The following is an 18,701-nucleotide window of genomic DNA, read 5'->3' on the forward strand; positions in this document are numbered from 1 at the left end:
TGTCAGGGTTCATTAGTGGAATTTCTTTCCCTTATTAACGCGGTTGGGACCATCAGTTGTGTTGTGCAGAAGTCAGGTTGATACACAGCCAACAGCCCTATTGGACAACTGTTACAATTCATATTATGGCAAGAACCAATCAGCTAAGTAAAGAGAAACGAGTGGCCATCATTACTTCAACAAATGAAGGTCAGTCAGTCCAGAAAATTGCGAAAGCTTTGAATGTGTCCCCAACTGCAGTCGCAAAAACCATCCAGCGCTACAGCAAAACTGGCTCACATGAGGACCGCCCCAGGAAAGGAAGACCAAGAGTCACCTCTGCTGCTGAGGATAAGTTCATCTGAGTCACCAGCCTCAGAAATCAGAGTTATTCATCACTAAATTCACTTCTAAACCTTTTTAGCGAGAAATGAAGTGTTTAGATTTTTAATATAGGCAGTCTTGCGAAAATCGTTGCCGAATTGACAATTTGCTGCAAAGTTACACACAGAAACACACAGAAAACACACACACAGTCACACACACACACACACACACACACACACACACAGACACACAAACAGTCACACACACACACAGTCACACACAGTCTCATACACACACACACACACACACACAGATACACACACACACACAGTCTCACACACACACACACACACACACACACACAGTCACACACACACAGTCACACACACACACAGTCACACACACACACACAGACGAACACACACACACACACACACACACACACACACACACACACACACACACACACACACAGTCACACACTCAGTCACACAATCACACACACACACACGGTCTCTCTCACACACACACACACACACACACACACACACACACACACACAACACACACACACACACACACACACACACACACACACACACACACACACAGTCACACACACACAGACCGTCCCAATACACGTGTTCTCATTTCCCCAAGAACAGTTAAGATTCACGGATCTGACTTTACGCTGGTGGAGACGACGGTGTGTTTTCTGACAGCAGGAGACAGGCTCGGACCCCCCCCCCATCTTCAAACTCAGCCTTCATTTAGATCTCAACTACACAGCTGTAAAGGGTTCTGACTGCAGCCTCACGGTTGGGACAGTCAGGCGTATAAACACCTGGTAAAGGATTTAAAACCTCCTCTGTAGTAGTTCATGTTACAACATGGAGATTAATCTTCAACACAAGAGTCCTTAACACTTTCTCAGGAAATAAGAAGCGAAGTAGAAACATTATATTTAACATTACAGAGGCAGAAACTAACCCTGAAGAGACCAAAGACTAACGTGGTGTTAAAGTACCAAACAGATACTTACAGTTTCTTCAAACAGTCCAAAATGATAACGTAGAACAACTCAGGTGAGTTGTTTCCTGATGAGTCACAGCTCCACCTGTCAGGAAGCAGATTTTCACAATAAGAGCTTTGGTTCCTCTCTCTGTGTAACTGTGGTTGTTGTTGTCAGTGTGTGTTTGTTCTTCCTTTGTCCCATGAATGCAACACGAGGAACTTTCTACACGTCAAGTTCCAACATGTTTCAAATGTGATGAACAAACTTTATCGTTAAACAGACTCAGTGACGCAGTGGAAGATAAATGGAGGACAATAACAAGTACAAGCTTTCCTTCTGAGATTAAAGCAAGTATTCAGACATGTTACTGCAGTAAATGTACTAATAGCACAGTGTGAAGTTCCAGCAGCTGGCTGAGCAGATAACTAACGTGGAGAGAAAACAGACAGACTCTCTGCTCCCTGAACTCAACACAATATGAAAATGATAAAGTGAAAGACTTACGTACTGGACTGCTCTGATTGGAGGGTTTCTCACGCTGCAGCTGGACCTGGAAGACCTCTGGGACACCCAGACATCTTATCATGTGTGTCTCTGACAGCAACACAACCAACCTGTTTCAGCTTCATCAGGAGGAGGAGCAGGAGGAAGAGGAGGAGGAGGAGGAGGAGGAGGAGGAGGAGGAGACAGAAAGAATCCTGTAGAACCAGAAATACTCCAACAACAGAGGGACTTTCCACACGTCGAGTTCCAACATTTTTTAAATGTGATGAACAAACTTTATCGTTAAACAGACTCAGTGACGCAGTGGAAGAAGTACTCCAAACTAAGACAAATCACTTCTTCCATTTCACTTCTAACAAGTGGCTCAATCAGTTCAGTGTTTAAATCCAACCGTTACCCCCACCCCGCCAGTAGGGGAAGACGTGTGCCTCTGCTCTCAGGTGACCGATTCAAGTCCTGTCCTCCGGACTTCCGTTTGATACACAGACCAAGAAGATTCAATTTGCTTCGCCAAATGATCTTACGAAAAAGTAAGTGGAATATGTTACAGTTTCATGATGTTATGGTTGTAATGCAACGGTTTGGGTTTAACCGTAAGCCCTTTCCCTCGTAGTGCTTTGTTATATTCCGGTTTTGATCAGGTTGACCAAAAAAGGTTTTGAACAACTCACGTTAGCAGTTGTTTTTCCCCTCGTCGCCATCTTGCCAGTCAAGCAGCGACTTGTTAAAACCTTTTTCTTTTTGGTAAACTCTTTGTGCACAAACAATGTTCTCAATGCTCGAGTTCATGTGTAAATCCCCTGGTGAGACTTAGTGCAACGTTTCATGTTGTGTCGGGCCTTCTTAGTGTTTTACATATAGTGATTTTGATGCGATAAAAGTAGCCTCTAGTTCTCCCATTCAAAAGGCCATTTGACCTGAAAACGACAATACGATCAATCTTAAAAGTGACGTTTCCGTCTTAATTATGCTTTTAAACGAAAGTTTGACTTGGGTACATTCACAAAAAGATCCTAGGTTGCATTGTGGCGAGAGTTACGCTTTAAGTGGACAGCAGATATATTGCACTTTCTTTGCTGCTGTGCACGACGTGTATGCTTTGCTACATTGTATGTTTTGTGTCATCGTGTTAACCTGCTTGCGTTGTTGTTGTTGTTACAAATAAGACATAACAGCTCTTTCAATTACTTTTAGTGTACAGTACATACATGATAGCCAGTACAATCAGTCATTTTAGGCAAGTCACTCGGCGGCCACCTTGCAATGTACTTTGGGCAGTTATCGGCAAGCTGTTTTCCTATTTAAGTGAACGGGGAAGCATACAGGAAGAGAGGGAATATGTGTAGGCTCCACAGCTGCCTACTGGCTTTACAACCCCATGTATTTCAATGGATGCTGTGTCTCCCCATTAGAAAGTCTCTGGGCTACAATGCAAAAGTCCTGAGAAATACTGTCACATACAATGTTTATGTTTACACTGTATACATTCAAATATTATTTATGCAATCAGTACAAATTGTATGGTCTTTTATTTCAGATGACTCCGGTCCACAAGCAAGAAAGCATTCCAGGACGGAGCGTGTGTGTGGAAGCCCAGTCTGTAAGGTAACATTTATACATGCATTTAAGAAACCAGAGTCCTATTCCTACCATGGAACTACTGACCCTCAGCCTGGGGCTTATCATGGGACTGTTCTGATGGCTTTGTCTCTTCCTGCCTTTTTTTCAGGTCAGTAGACATCACTGCCTCCACCACCTGCATGTACGTTTTTTTTTTTTTTTTTTGCAATTGTCTAATGTAACAGAGTAGTTATGCAATGACATTTGCAAGAAATCTACCATAAATGAACTGACCAATATTCATATCTACTTTCTTTTTAGATGAGTCAACACCACACAGGAAACCAGCCGGTCACCCAGAGCTGGATGGGTGTATTCTAACACGAGCTCGGCCTGCCACTTCCTCTTGGGACCCATTTAAAGGTACAGTGGCTTTTGCATAACTTAAATTAGAACAGAACTGACTTCTCTTACAAAATGAGATTGTACAAGCTCTCCACTTTGTTCCACGTGTATAATTTGTGTTTCTATATGTTTTACAGCAACTTTTCCCGACAAGCCCGGAGGTTGGACCGGAGGTACTGCCATCACAGCACATGCTACGGCGAGTGGCAACCAATGATGTTCTAAAACTGTACAGCCTGCGGGGCAGAAAGGGAAAGAAGGCCTTCCAGGACCTGACTATCTGCAGGGTTATAACAGGCAGGTGTTATGTTATTGTTCACATCAGTATTCTGCTTAGCTTGGCTGATTAAGAGGTTTTCATTTGACTTCTACTCTAGTGGTCTCCCAGAAAACCTTCCCACGCTGACTGCAGCAGACGCGGAGGACTTGATTGGGCGAGGGCTAAAGTTTGCCCCACACAGACGGTAAATTGAAATTCTTCTGTGATGTTAATAATAATCATAATAATAAAAAAATATCAATATTTGTGATCAGAATAAAAACAGGGTTGTTAGTCAGGTATGACATATCAAACTTTTGTTTCTTTCTTTTTAGGTCAGCTGACAAGGACTGAGCCTTCAAAACCATGGAGCTCTATTTATTTTATTTCTTTTTTGCGGAAGCAAGAGCTGTTGGCCATCTTCTACACTGCTGCCATCCTCCTGCCTCCTCCCCTCCTTCCCTCCTCCTCCCCTCCTCCCATCCTCCTGCCTCCTCCCCTCCTTCCCTCCTCCTCCCCTCCTCCCATCCTCCTGCCTCCTCCCCTCCTCCCATCCTCCTGCCTCCTCCCCTCCTTCCCTCCTCCTGCCTCCTCCCCTCCTCCCATCCTCCTGCCTCCTCCCCTCCTCCCCTCCTCCTGCCTCCTCCCCCCCTCCTGCCGCTACAGATCCCTGCACACAAAAACAATCAGACACAAGAACAGCTTCTTTCCCTCTGCCATCATTCTCCTGAACTGCTTTGGCCATTCACCTACACATTACATACTTTATCATTCCAATATGCATCTTGCACTATTACTTTGCACTCTACATCCTTATCTATTTTGTATTTTGTTTATTCTTCTTTGTATATTGCAAATTAAAGTTTTAAATCCCATCAAGTTTGCCTGTTCATTCATTCCTGATAATATATAATAATTCATTCCTGCTCTGCAGACGGTTTAAAGTAATAATAAAATTAGTATCATTGTTGTTAAAGTTTGTTAAAGGTTAGGGGAATGTAAAAAAGAACATTAGGGGAACGTTCCCTGAAGGTTGCACTGTTAGGGGAACGTTCTCTAAAGGTTGCAACGTTAGGGGAACTTTCCCTGAAGGTTGCAACGTTAGGGGAACGTTCTCTAAAGGTTGCAACGTTAGGGGAACGTTCTCTAAAGGTTGCAACGTTAGAACGTTCGATGTAACCAAAAACGAACGTTCCCAGAACGTTCAACCAACTTTCCATAATAACCAAAACACAACCAAACCTAAACTTCAGGGAACATTCGCGCAACCAAAAACGAACATTCCCAGAGCGGGTAAGAGTTCTTATGTTGGTGCTGTCTTCCTAGACCTAAAGCGAGCTTTTGATACTGTAAATCATGAAGTTCTTTTATCTAAATTAACATATTTTAATTTCTCTGAGCAAGCTCTCAACTGGATAAAATCATATCTGTCCAGTAGAAAGCAATGTGTTCGTATTAATGACTCAAAGTCCCCATTGTGTGAATGTCCAGTAGGGGCCCCCAAAGGCTCCATCCTTGGTCCAATCTTGTTTACACTGTATATAAATGATCTACCAGAGAAATGTAAAATGTTGATGTCCAGATGTACGCAGATGATACAGTAATCTTTACACATGCTAAGAACTATCAAGAGATATCATCCACACTTACATCTGCTATGGTTCACATTGATGACTGGCTCACTAACTCATGTCTCTACTAAACAAAACATGAAGGTGTCACATTGTAATGTGTTCCTTAGAGGACAGGAGCTTGATATTGTTAATCAATTCAAGTATCTAGGAGTCATGTATGACTCCACCCTAACGTTCAAAAGCCATGTGAAAATGGTGGCAAATAAACTTCAATTTAATTTGCGGAATTTTAAACAAGTTAGGCCATTTCTTGACAACAAAGCTGCCAAGTTGTTTTTGTATACTATGATCCTTTCACATATTGAGTATTGTTTTACTAACTGGTCACTAACTAGCATAACTACTCTTAAAAGCATTGAATCTATTTAAGAAAGCCATAAAAACTTTTGATAAAAAGGCATTGTCATTTCACCATTGCGATATCTTAGAGAGACATACATTTTTAAGTTTTGAAAATTTTAAACAATTCAGGTATGTTTGTTTGATATATAAAGTGTTATATAATCTTGCCCCCCCCTCTGCTGCATGGCTTTAATCAGAGACTTGAAAGCGGAGGAAGTACACGGGCCTCTGTAAAAGGGGACTGTGTGATACCATTTAGACGCACCACTTTTGGACAAAACGTATTGTCAATAATAGGAGGTAAACTCTGGAATAGCTTGACCCTCCACTACATTCAACACTTTTAAAACTCATTTCAAACAGTGGCTTCTAGAAAACCAGAGATGCACTCACTTTTAACAGTCACATATTTCTTTACCCATACATTTTCACTGGTAAATTGAGGTGGATGAATAATGTCTTTGTCATGTATCATGCATCATGTATTTTTTTACATGATGTATGTATGTTTTCCTTGTTTGTTTTGTCAATGTCATTATTATGTGTACCTTTTTAATGTATAGTGAATGAGCGCTGTATGACTGCTGGTCGTTTCTGTTAGTTTTATGTGGGTTTATGTTTTAAGGACTGCAGATGGAAAGTAGTTATTTTAACTAATTCTGGCATATTTACATGGTGTTTTTATACAACAATGTACATAGATATGCATGTTCCCTGTCAAATAAACCAATAAATAAATAAATAAAGTCATGTTAGGCCTACATGTAAAGATTAAGTGTGTAAAAAACTGTAATATGCAGCCCCACTGTATACTACTGACTTACTGTGTACTTCTACTTCAGAGGAAAACATTGTACTACAGCATTTACCTGACAGAGAAATGTGTCACAGACACACACACACACACACACACACACACACACACACACACACACACACACACACACACACACACAATCAAACAGATTTTCTGTCCAATAGATAACATGTTACTGCAGTAAAAGTACTAATAGCACATTGATGACATGTTACTGCAGTAAAAGTACTAATAGCACATTGATGACATGTTACTGCAGTAAAAGTACTAATAGCACATTGATGACATGTTACTGCAGTAAAAGTACTAATAGCACATTGATGACATGTTACTGCAGTAAAAGTACTAATACATTGGTGACATGTTACTGCAGTAAAAGTACTACTAGCACAGTGTGAAGGTCCAGCAGCTGGCTGAGAGCAGATAACTAACGTGGAGAGAAAACAGACAGACTCTGGTCTTGCTCAAGGACACATTGGTTGATGTATCGAACCCTGGTCTCCTGCACCAAAGGAATGGGACATATCCACTGACCTCTGGGACACCGAGACATCTTATCGTGTGTGTCTCTGACAGCAACACAACCAACCTGTTTCACCTTCATCAGGAGGAGGAGGAGGAGGATACAGAAGAACCAGAAACACTGTGACAACAGAGATCAGAGGATCAGTAACTCTTTATAACATGATGAATTATAAAGTTACTGATTATTGGTAATTTTGACATTTGTTATTTTAGAGACAAATACCAAAATAAAGAATTAAAGCTTCAAGCAGCGATGGACGGGCCCTCGCAGCTCCTTACAGGTCGGGGTTACTGGTGGATGGCGCTCCTTGCAGCCGTACATTTGCACTGGCGTGTGTGTGTGTGGGGGTGTGTGTGTGTATCTCTTTGTGTGCGTATATGTGTGTGTGTGTGTGTGTGTGTGTGTGTGTGTATCAGAGATGGGGACTCGAGTCTGAGACTTGGATTCAAGTCGCACTTCAGTAGACTCCGACCTGCGGCCCTTTGCTGCATGTCATTCCCTCTCGCTTTCCTCTTTCAAGTCTTCATCTGTCCTGTGGAATTAAAGGCCTAAAATGCCCAAAAAATAATCTAAAAAAACCATAAAAAGGGTCAAACAAAGCATCATAAACAGCGTTGAAAGCAGGGTGAGAAAGTTTGTGGAATAATAAGATGACATATGTGTTTGATGTCTCTGATAGTTGTAATGTTAGTTTCTAGAGGAGTTGAACTGAGTGTGTAATGTAAATAAAGTACTCGTTACAAAGATATGAACTTATCGATATCATAATGTTTTATTCACTGGGAACAATAACATAGTGAAGTATAAAGTAACTGAACTGAAGTCAAAGTACTTAGTTACTTTCCCCGCTGTGTGAGTAAACTTCAGAGAGACAGAAACAGATTCAAGTCATTTATAACAAACCGTCTTATTAAATATTAAAAATAAAGACGACAATGATCTCACTTTGTATTTTAAATATAGACATTTCATAATAAATCACTAATGAAAATAATCCATTCTTCATGTCGTTAATTCATCCAACCATCCAAAAAATGATCCAGACATTTATCTGTCTTTATGCTAAGCTAGGCTAACACAGCGTGTGTTATTGCTGCGTGAAGCCATGGCTCCACTGTTACCAGTCTTTATGCTAAGCTAGGCTAATGCAGCGTGTGTTATTGCTGCGTGAAGCCATGGCTCCACTGTTACCAGTCTTTATGCTAAGCTAGGCTAATGCAGCGTGTGTTATTGCTGTGTGAAGCCATCGACCCACTGTTACCAGTCTTTATGCTAAGCGTGTGTTAGGCTAACTGTTACCAGTCTTTATGCTAAGCTAGGCTAACATGGCGTGTTATTGCTGTGTGAAGCCATCGACCCACTGTTACCAGTCTTTATGCTAAGCTAGGCTAACGCAGCGTGTGTTATTGCTGTGTGAAGCCATCGCTCCACTGTTACCAGTCTTTATGCTAAGCTAGGCTAACGCAGCGTGTGTTATTGCTGCGTGAAGCCATCGCTCCACTGGAAGACGTTAGTCTGCTTTGCGTCTGTCTGGCTCTCGTCTCCACAGCGATGTTTCTTCAGCTGGCGCGAGTCGGAGAAGCCTCCGCCGCAGCGCTGGCAGGCGTACAGCTTGACGCCCGTGTGGATCTGCATGTGAGACTTCAGCTGGTTGGACTGGCGGAACTTCCTGCTGCACATGGCGCACTCGTAGGGTTTCTCTCCGGTGTGCACCAGCCGGTGGCGGTGGTAATTCTGCGGCGTGCGGAAGGCTTTGCCGCAGGTCGGGCACTTGTGCGGCTTCTCCCCGGTGTGCAGCATGGCGTGCTGCTTCAGCTGCGAGGCCAGCAGGAAGCCCTTGCTGCACACGGTGCAGGCGTGCGGCCGCTCGCCGCTGTGCGTGCGCAGGTGGTACAGGAAGAGGTGGCGCAGGTGGAAGGCCTTCCCGCAGCGCTCGCAGCTGAACTCCTTGTTGTCTGCGTGGATCTTCTGATGCGTCCGCAGCGTGCTGCTGCTGCTGAAGCTCTTCAGACACACGCCGCAGCTCAGAGGCTTCCCGCCGCTCGCACGGCGCCGCCGGGCCGTGCCCGCGCCGCCCGCCACCGCTGGGCGCTCCCGGGCGGCGTGCACCAGCGTCTGGTGCTTCTGCAGCTGGCAGTTGTAGAAGAAGGTCTTCCCACACAGGTCGCACATGAAGGGTTTCTCCACGCCGTGGACCAGCATGTGCTTCTTCAGAGCCCACGTCCCAGAGAAGCCCTCGCCACACTTAGCACACCTGGGACACACACACACACACACACACACACACACACACCTTATTATTATTATACACACCTGGGACAGGTACACACACACACACACACATCTTCTTATTATTATTATTATTATTATCCACACCTGGGACTGGGACAGGTACACACACACACACACACACACACACACACACACACACACACACACACACACACACACACACACACACACACACATTATTGGGACAGGGACAGGTACACACACACACACACACACACCTTATTATTATTATTATTATTATTATTATTATTATACACACCTGGGACTGGGACAGGTACACACACACACACACACACACACACACACACACACACACACACACACACACATTATTATACACACCTGGGACAGGTACACACACACACACACACACACCTTATTATTATACAAACCTGGGACAGGTACACACACACACCTTATTATTATTATTATACACACCTGGGACAGGTACACACACACACACACCTTATTATTATTATTATACACACCTGGGACAGGTACACACACACACACACACCTTATTATTATACACACCTGGGACAGGTACACACACACACACACACACACACACACACACACACACACACCTTATTATTATACACACCTGGGACAGGTACAAACACACACACACACACACACACACACACACACACACACACACACCTTATTATTATTATTATACACACCTGGGACAGGTACACACACACACACACACACATTATTATACACACCTGGGACAGGTACACACACACACACACACACATTATTATTATTATACACACCTGGGACAGGTACACACACACACACACCTTATTATTATTATACACACCTGGGACAGGTACACACACACACACACACACACACACCTTATTATTATTATACACACCTGGGACAGGTACACACACACACACACCTTATTATTATACACACCTGGGACAGATAAACACACACCTTATTATTATTATTATTATTATTATTATAATACACACCTGGAACAGGTAAACCCACACACACACCATATTATTACTATTATTATTAATATTATAATAATACACACCTGGGACAGGTACACACACACCTTGTTATTATTATTATTATTATTATTATTATTATTATTACACCTGGGATAGTATATATATTTGTATATTGTTTGTACCTGAGAGGTTTCTCCCCGCTGTGCAGAGTTTTTATATGTATATATACAGTATATATATTTGTATATTGTGCGTACCTGAGAGGTTTCTCCCCGCTGTGTAGCCGCAGGTGTCTCTGGAAGTTGTACTTGAGTCCGAAGCTGAGGCCGCAGGTCTGACACATGAAGGGCTTCTCCCCCGAGTGGACCACGCGGTGCTGTAGCAGCCCCATCTTACTCTTGAAGGCTTTGTCACACTCGCTGCACGGGAACGGACGCTCGTCCGAGTGCGAGCGCTTGTGCACGCGCAGGTTGCTGGCGGTGGAGAAGCGTTTCCCGCAGGCGGTGCAGGGGTACGGCCGAGCGCCCGTGTGCACCGTTGTGTGTTCACGTAGACTCTTCTTCCTGGTGAAGCCTTTCCCACAGACATCACATGAGAAGGGCTTCACCTGTAGAGAGAGAACAGATTAGTCTCATTTTATCATCTAATATTCCTCTACCTGTAGAGAACAGATTAGTCTCATATTATCATCTAATACTCCTCTACCTGTAGAGAACAGATTAGTCTCATATTATCATCTAATACTCCTCTACCTGTAGAGAACAGATTAGTCTCATATTATCATCTAATACTCCTCTACATGTAGAGAACAGATTAGTCTCATATTATCATCTAATACTCCTCTACCTGTAGAGAACAGATTAGTCTCATATTATCATCTAATACTCCTCTACCTGTAGAGAACAGATTAGTCTCATATTATCATCTAATACTCCTCTACCTGTAGAGAACAGATTAGTCTCATATTATCATCTAATACTCCTCTACCTGTAGAGAACAGTTTAGTCTCATATTATCATCTAATACTCCTCTACCTGTAGAGAACAGTTTAGTCTCATATTATCATCTAATACTCCTCTACCTGTAGAGAACAGTTTAGTCTCATATTATCATCTAATACTCCTCTACATGTAGAGAACAGATTAGTCTCATATTATCATCTAATACTCCTCTACCTGTAGAGAACAGATTAGTCTCATATTATCATCTAATACTCCTCTACCTGTAGAGAACAGATTAGTCTCATATTATCATCTAATACTCCTCTACCTGTAGAGAACAGATTAGTCTCATATTATCATCTAATACTCCTCTACCTGTAGAGAGAGAACAGATTAGTCTCATATTATCATCTAATACTCCTCTACATGTAGAGAACAGATTAGTCTCATATTATCATCTAATACTCCTCTACCTGTAGAGAACAGATTAGTCTCATATTATCATCTAATACTCCTCTACCTGTAGAGAACAGTTTAGTCTCATATTATCATCTAATACTCCTCTACCTGTAGAGAACAGATTAGTCTCATATTATCATCTAATACTCCTCTACCTGTAGAGAACAGATTAGTCTCATATTATCATCTAATACTCCTCTACCTGTAGAGAACAGTTTAGTCTCATATTATCATCTAATACTCCTCTACCTGTAGAGAACAGTTTAGTCTCATATTATCATCTAATACTCCTCTACCTGTAGAGAACAGATTAGTCTCATATTATCATCTAATACTCCTCTACCTGTAGAGAACAGTTTAGTCTCATATTATCATCTAATACTCCTCTACATGTAGAGAACAGATTAGTCTCATATTATCATCTAATACTCCTCTACCTGTAGAGAACAGATTAGTCTCATATTATCATCTAATACTCCTCTACCTGTAGAGAACAGATTAGTCTCTCATATTATCATCTAATACTCCTCTACCTGTAGAGAACAGTTTAGTCTCATATTATCATCTAATACTCCTCTACCTGTAGAGAACAGTTTAGTCTCATATTATCATCTAATACTCCTCTACCTGTAGAGAACAGATTAGTCTCATATTATCATCTAATACTCCTCTACCTGTAGAGAGAGAACAGTTTAGTCTCATATTATCATATAATACGCCTCTACCTGTAGAGAGAGAACAGATTAGTCTCATATTATCATCTAATACTCCTCTACCTGTAGAGAACAGATTAGTCTCATATTATCATCTAATACTCCTCTACCTGTAGAGAACAGATTAGTCTCATATTATCATCTAATATTCCTCTACCTGTAGAGAACAGATTAGTCTCATATTATCATCTAATACTCCTCTACCTGTAGAGAACAGATTAGTCTCATATTATCATCTAATACTCCTCTACCTGTAGAGAGAGAACAGATTAGTCTCATATTATCATCTAATACTCCTCTACCTGTAGAGAGAGAACAGTTTAGTCTCATATTATCATATAATACGCCTCTTCCTGTAGAGAGAGAACAGATTAGTCTCATATTATCATCTAATACTCCTCTACCTGTAGAGAACAGATTAGTCTCATATTATCATCTAATACTCCTCTACCTGTAGAGAACAGATTAGTCTCATATTATCATCTAATATTCCTCTACCTGTAGAGAACAGTTTAGTCTCATATTATCATCTAATACTCCTCTACATGTAGAGAACAGATTAGTCTCATATTATCATCCAATACTCCTCTACCTGTAGAGAACAGATTAGTCTCATATTATCATCTAATACTCCTCTACCTGTAGAGAACAGATTAGTCTCATATTATCATCTAATACTCCTGTACCTGTAGAGAGAAAACAGATTAGTCTCATATTATCATCTAATACTCCTCTACCTGTAGAGAGAGAACAGTTTAGTCTCATATTATCATATAATACGCCTCTACCTGTAGAGAGAGAACAGATTAGTCTCATATTATCATCTAATACTCCTCTACATGTAGAGAACAGATTAGTCTCATATTATCATCTAATACTCCTCTACATGTAGAGAACAGATTAGTCTCATATTATCATCTAATATTCCTCTACCTGTAGAGAACAGTTTAGTCTCATATTATCATCTAATACTCCTCTACCTGTAGAGAACAGTTTAGTCTCATATTATCATCTAATACTCCTCTACCTGTAGAGAACAGTTTAGTCTCATATTATCATCTAATACTCCTCTACCTGTAGAGAACAGTTTAGTCTCATATTATCATCTAATACTCCTCTACCTGTAGAGAACAGATTAGTCTCATATTATCATCTAATACTCCTCTACCTGTAGAGAACAGATTAGTCTCATATTATCATCTAATACTCCTCTACCTGTAGAGAACATATTAGTCTCATATTATCATCTAATACTCCTCTACCTGTAGAGAACAGATTAGTCTCATATTATCATCTAATACTCCTCTACCTGTAGAGAGAGAACAGATTACTCTCAAATTATCCATAGTTTCCACTGTGCTGAGAGTATTTCACCCAAAGGTAAAACCCATAAACCACCAGAAGAAGAGACCCCACCTGAGCGTGTGAGACTTGGTGGTAGCGCAGTGCGGCGGCCGAGCTGTAGCTGCGCTGGCAGATGTTGCACTGCAGCGGCGTGTCCTGCAGCCGGTGCGAGGCCTGGTGCGCTCGGAGCTGGCGCGCCTGCCGGAACTTCTTGCCGCAGCACTCGCAGCGGAGCATCCTGTCGGGGTCGCTGGCCTGCGCTGCCTGTAGCGCGTGGCTGCGCTGGTGGCGCTGCAGGCTGCTGGCTTTGTAGAAACCTTTATCACAGGCGCTGCAGGGGAACGGCTTCAGGTGGCATGCGCCGTGCTTCTTCAGCTGGTGCTGCTGGTGGAAACCTTTGTTACACAGCTCGCAGAAGAACCGCTTCTCTTTGTACAGATCCCTCCGCCGCTTCCTTTCCAGATCCTTCTGGTCCGAATCACTCACTGCTGCAGGAGACACAGGATACATACTGTAAACACTACTGTACTAACCCTAACACACACACACAGACTCACTGCTGCAGGAGACACAGGATACATACTGTAAACACTACTGTACTAACCCTAACACACACACACACACACACACACACACACACACACACACACACTCACTGCTGCAGGAGACACAGGATACATACTGTAAACACTACTGTACTAACCCTAACACACACACAGACTCAATGCTGCAGGAGACACAGGATACATACTGTAAACACTACTGTACTAACCCTAACACACACACACAGACTCACTGCTGCAGGAGACACAGGATACATACTGTAAACACTACTGTACTAACCCTAACACACACACACAGACTCACTGCTGCAGGAGACACATGATACATACTGTACACACTACTGTACTAACCCAACACACACACACACACACACACACACACAGACTCACTGCTGCAGGAGACACAGGATACATACTGTAAACACTACTGTACTAACCCTAACACACACACACACACACAGACTCACTGCAGGAGACACATGATACATACTGTAAACACTACTGTACTAACCCTAACACACACACACACACAGACTCACTGCTGCAGGAGACACAGGATACATACTGTAAACACTACTGTACTAACCCTAACACACACACACACACACAGACTCACTGCTGCAGGAGACACAGGATACATACTGTAAACACTACTGTACTAACCCTAACACACACACACAGACTCACTGCTGCAGGAGACACAGGATACATACTGTAAACACTACTGTACTAACACACACACACACAGACTCACTGCTGCAGGAGACACAGGATACATACTGTAAACACTACTGTACTAACCCTAAACACACACACACACAGACTCACTGCTGCAGGAGACACAGGATACATACTGTAAACACTACTGTACTAACCCTAACACACAACACACACACACACACACAGACTCACTGCTGCAGGAGACACAGGATACATACTGTAAACACTACTGTAAACTAACACACACACACACACACACACACACACACAGACTCACTGCAGGAGACACAGGATACATACTGTAAACACTACTGTACTAACCCTAACACACACACACAGACTCACTGCTGCAGGAGACACAGGATACATACTGTAAACACTACTGTACTAACCCTAACACACACACACAGACTCACTGCTGCAGGAGACACAGGATACATACTGTAAACACTACTGTACTAACCCTAACACACACACACAGACTCACTGCTGCAGGAGACACAGGATACATACTGTAAACACTACTGTACTAACCCTAACACACACACAGACTCACTGCTGCAGGAGACACAGGATACATACTGTAAACACTACTGTACTAACCCTAACACACACACAAAGACTCACTGCTGCAGGAGACACAGGATACATACTGTAAACACTACTGTACTAACCCTAACACACACACACAGACTCACTGCTGCAGGAGACACAGGATACATACTGTAACACACAGACTACTGTGCAGGAGACACAGGATACATACTGTAAACACTACTGTACTAACCCTAACACACACACAAAGACTCACTGCTGCAGGAGACACAGGATACATACTGTAAACACTACTGTACTAACCCTAACACACACACACAGACTCACTGCTGCAGGAGACACAGGATACATACTGTAAACACTACTGTACTAACCCTAACACACACACACAGACTCACTGCTGCAGGAGACACAGGATACATACTGTAAACACTACTGTACTAACCCTAACACACACACACAGACTCACTGCTGCAGGAGACACAGGATACATACTGTAAACTAACAAACTGAGGTTTACAGGTCCTCCCTCAAAACATTCTGAAGTTTTTCAATAAATAAAAGTGCAACTTCACATGATTTTGGAGCGTTATTATCTCCATATCTGGAAACGTTAGAGCAGATCATAACTAATAATACTGTTAATATATATAATAAATAATACAAGAGCTTTAAGAGAAGTCACAGAGTTTGGTTCTTTAAGCGTTGCTGCTGCTGCCGTGCACCGATATTACTATTATTATTAATATTAGTAGTAGTAGTAGTAGTAGTACTAGTAGTATATTAATAAGTGTTACCTGTCACAGTCTGTTCAACAATTTCCATCTTTATTTCTGTTTCCTGTAAAACACAAAGAGAGAAAACAGTTAAGACATTCATTAAGATCTTAGAAAGGTGAAAAATGAACTAACATATTATCTCTATATCAGTGTATCTGTATATCTGTATCAGTGTCTTTATATATATGTATATCTGTATCAGTGTCTCTGTATCAGTGTCTCTGTATATCTGTATCAGTGTCTTAATATATATGTATATCTGTATCAGTGTCTCTGTATCAGTGTCTCTGTATATCTGTATCAGTGTCTCTGTATATCTGTATCAGAGTCTCTGTATATCTGTATCAGTGTCTCTGCATATCTGTATCAGTGTCTCTATATATATGTATATCTGTATCAGTGTCTCTGTATATCTGTATCAGTGTCTCTGTATATCTGTATCAGAGTCTCTGTATATCTGTATCGGTGTCTCTGTATATCTGTATCAGAGTCTCTGTATATCTGTATATCTGTATCAGAGTCTCTGTATATCTGTATCAGTGTCTCTGTATCTCTGTATATCTGTATCAGTGTCTCTGTATATCTGTATCAGCGTCTCTGTATATCTGTATCAGTGTCTCTGTATATCTGTATCAGTGTCTCTGTATATCTGTATCAGTGTCTCTGTATATCTGTATATCTGTATATCTGTATCAGTGTCTCTGTATATCTGTATCAGTGTCTCTGTATATCTGTGTCTCTATATATCTGTATCAGTGTCTCTGTATATCTGTATCAGTGTCTCTGTAGATCTATATCAGTGTCTCTGTATCTCTGTATCAGTATATCTGTATCTCTGTATCAGTATATCTGTATCTCTGTATCAGTATATCTGTATCTCTGTATCAGTGTCTCTGTATATCTGTATCAGTATATCTGTATCTCTGTATCAGTATATCTGTATATCTGTATCAGTGTCTCTGTATATCTGTATCAGTGTCTCTGTATATCTGTATCAGTGTCTCTGTATATCTGTATCAGTATATCTGTATCTGTATCAGTGTCTCTGTATATCTGTATCAGTGTCTCTGTATATCTGTATCAGTGTATCTGTATCTCTGTATCAGTGTCTCTGTATATCTGTATCAGTGTCTCTGTATATCTGTATCAGTATATCTGTATATCTGTATCAGTGTCTCTGTATATCTGTATCAGTGTCTCTGTATATCTGTATCAGTATATCTGTATATCTGTATCAGTGTCTCTGTATATCTGTATCAGTGTCTCTGTATATCTGTATCAGTATATCTCTCTATATCAGTGTATATCTGTATCAGTGTCTCTGTATATCTGTATCAGTGTCTCTGTATATCTGTATCAGTGTCTCTGTATATCTGTATCAGTATATCTGTATATCTGTATCAGTGTCTCTGTATATCTGTATCAGTGTCTCTGTATATCTGTATCAGAGTCTCTGTATATCTGTATCAGTGTCTCTGCATATCTGTATCTGTATCATCTGTATCTGTCTGCATATCAGTGTCTCTGTATATCTGTATCAGTGTCTCTGTATATCTGTATCAGAGTCTCTGTATATCTGTATCAGTGTCTCTATATATATCTGTATCTGTATCAGTGTCTCTGTATATCTGTATCAGTGTCTCTGTATATCTGTATCAGAGTCTCTGTATATCTGTATCAGTGTCTCTGTATATCTGTATATCAGTGTCTCTGTATCTGTATCAGTGTCTCTGTATATCTGTATCAGTGTCTCTGTATATCTGTATCAGTGTCTCTGTATATCTGTATCAGTGTCTCTGCATATCTATCAGTGTCAGTGTCTCTGTATCAGTGTCTCTGTATATCTGTATCAGTGTCTCTGTATATCTGTATCAGTGTCTCTGTATATCTGTATCAGTGTCTCTGTAGATCTATATCAGTGTCTCTGTATCTCTGTATCAGTATATCTGTATCTCTGTATCAGTATATCTGTATCTCTGTATCAGTGTCTCTG

The 18,701-nt window shown here is 41.4% G+C and overlaps 2 protein-coding genes across 2 annotated transcripts in view; both read right to left on the reverse strand.

Moving 5' to 3' along the window:
* The window catches only part of LOC114553062 (NACHT, LRR and PYD domains-containing protein 3-like), a 256,918-nt gene that overhangs the window by 35,491 nt on the left and 202,726 nt on the right, over positions 1-18,701 (reverse strand). The window lies entirely within an intron of this gene.
* Positions 8,705-16,800, reverse strand: LOC114552329 (zinc finger protein 227). The gene is made up of 4 exons (XM_028573018.1): positions 16,727-16,800; positions 14,164-14,579; positions 10,892-11,241; positions 8,705-9,622 (listed from the first exon to the last, which is right to left on the reverse strand). The coding sequence occupies exons 1-4, from the start codon at positions 16,752-16,754 to the stop codon at positions 8,842-8,844; spliced, it is 1,575 nt and encodes a 524-aa protein (XP_028428819.1). The 5' UTR covers positions 16,755-16,800; the 3' UTR covers positions 8,705-8,841.

This window comes from Perca flavescens, chromosome 3 (genome assembly GCF_004354835.1).
Source record: "Perca flavescens isolate YP-PL-M2 chromosome 3, PFLA_1.0, whole genome shotgun sequence".
Lineage (NCBI taxonomy): Eukaryota > Metazoa > Chordata > Actinopteri > Perciformes > Percidae > Perca > Perca flavescens.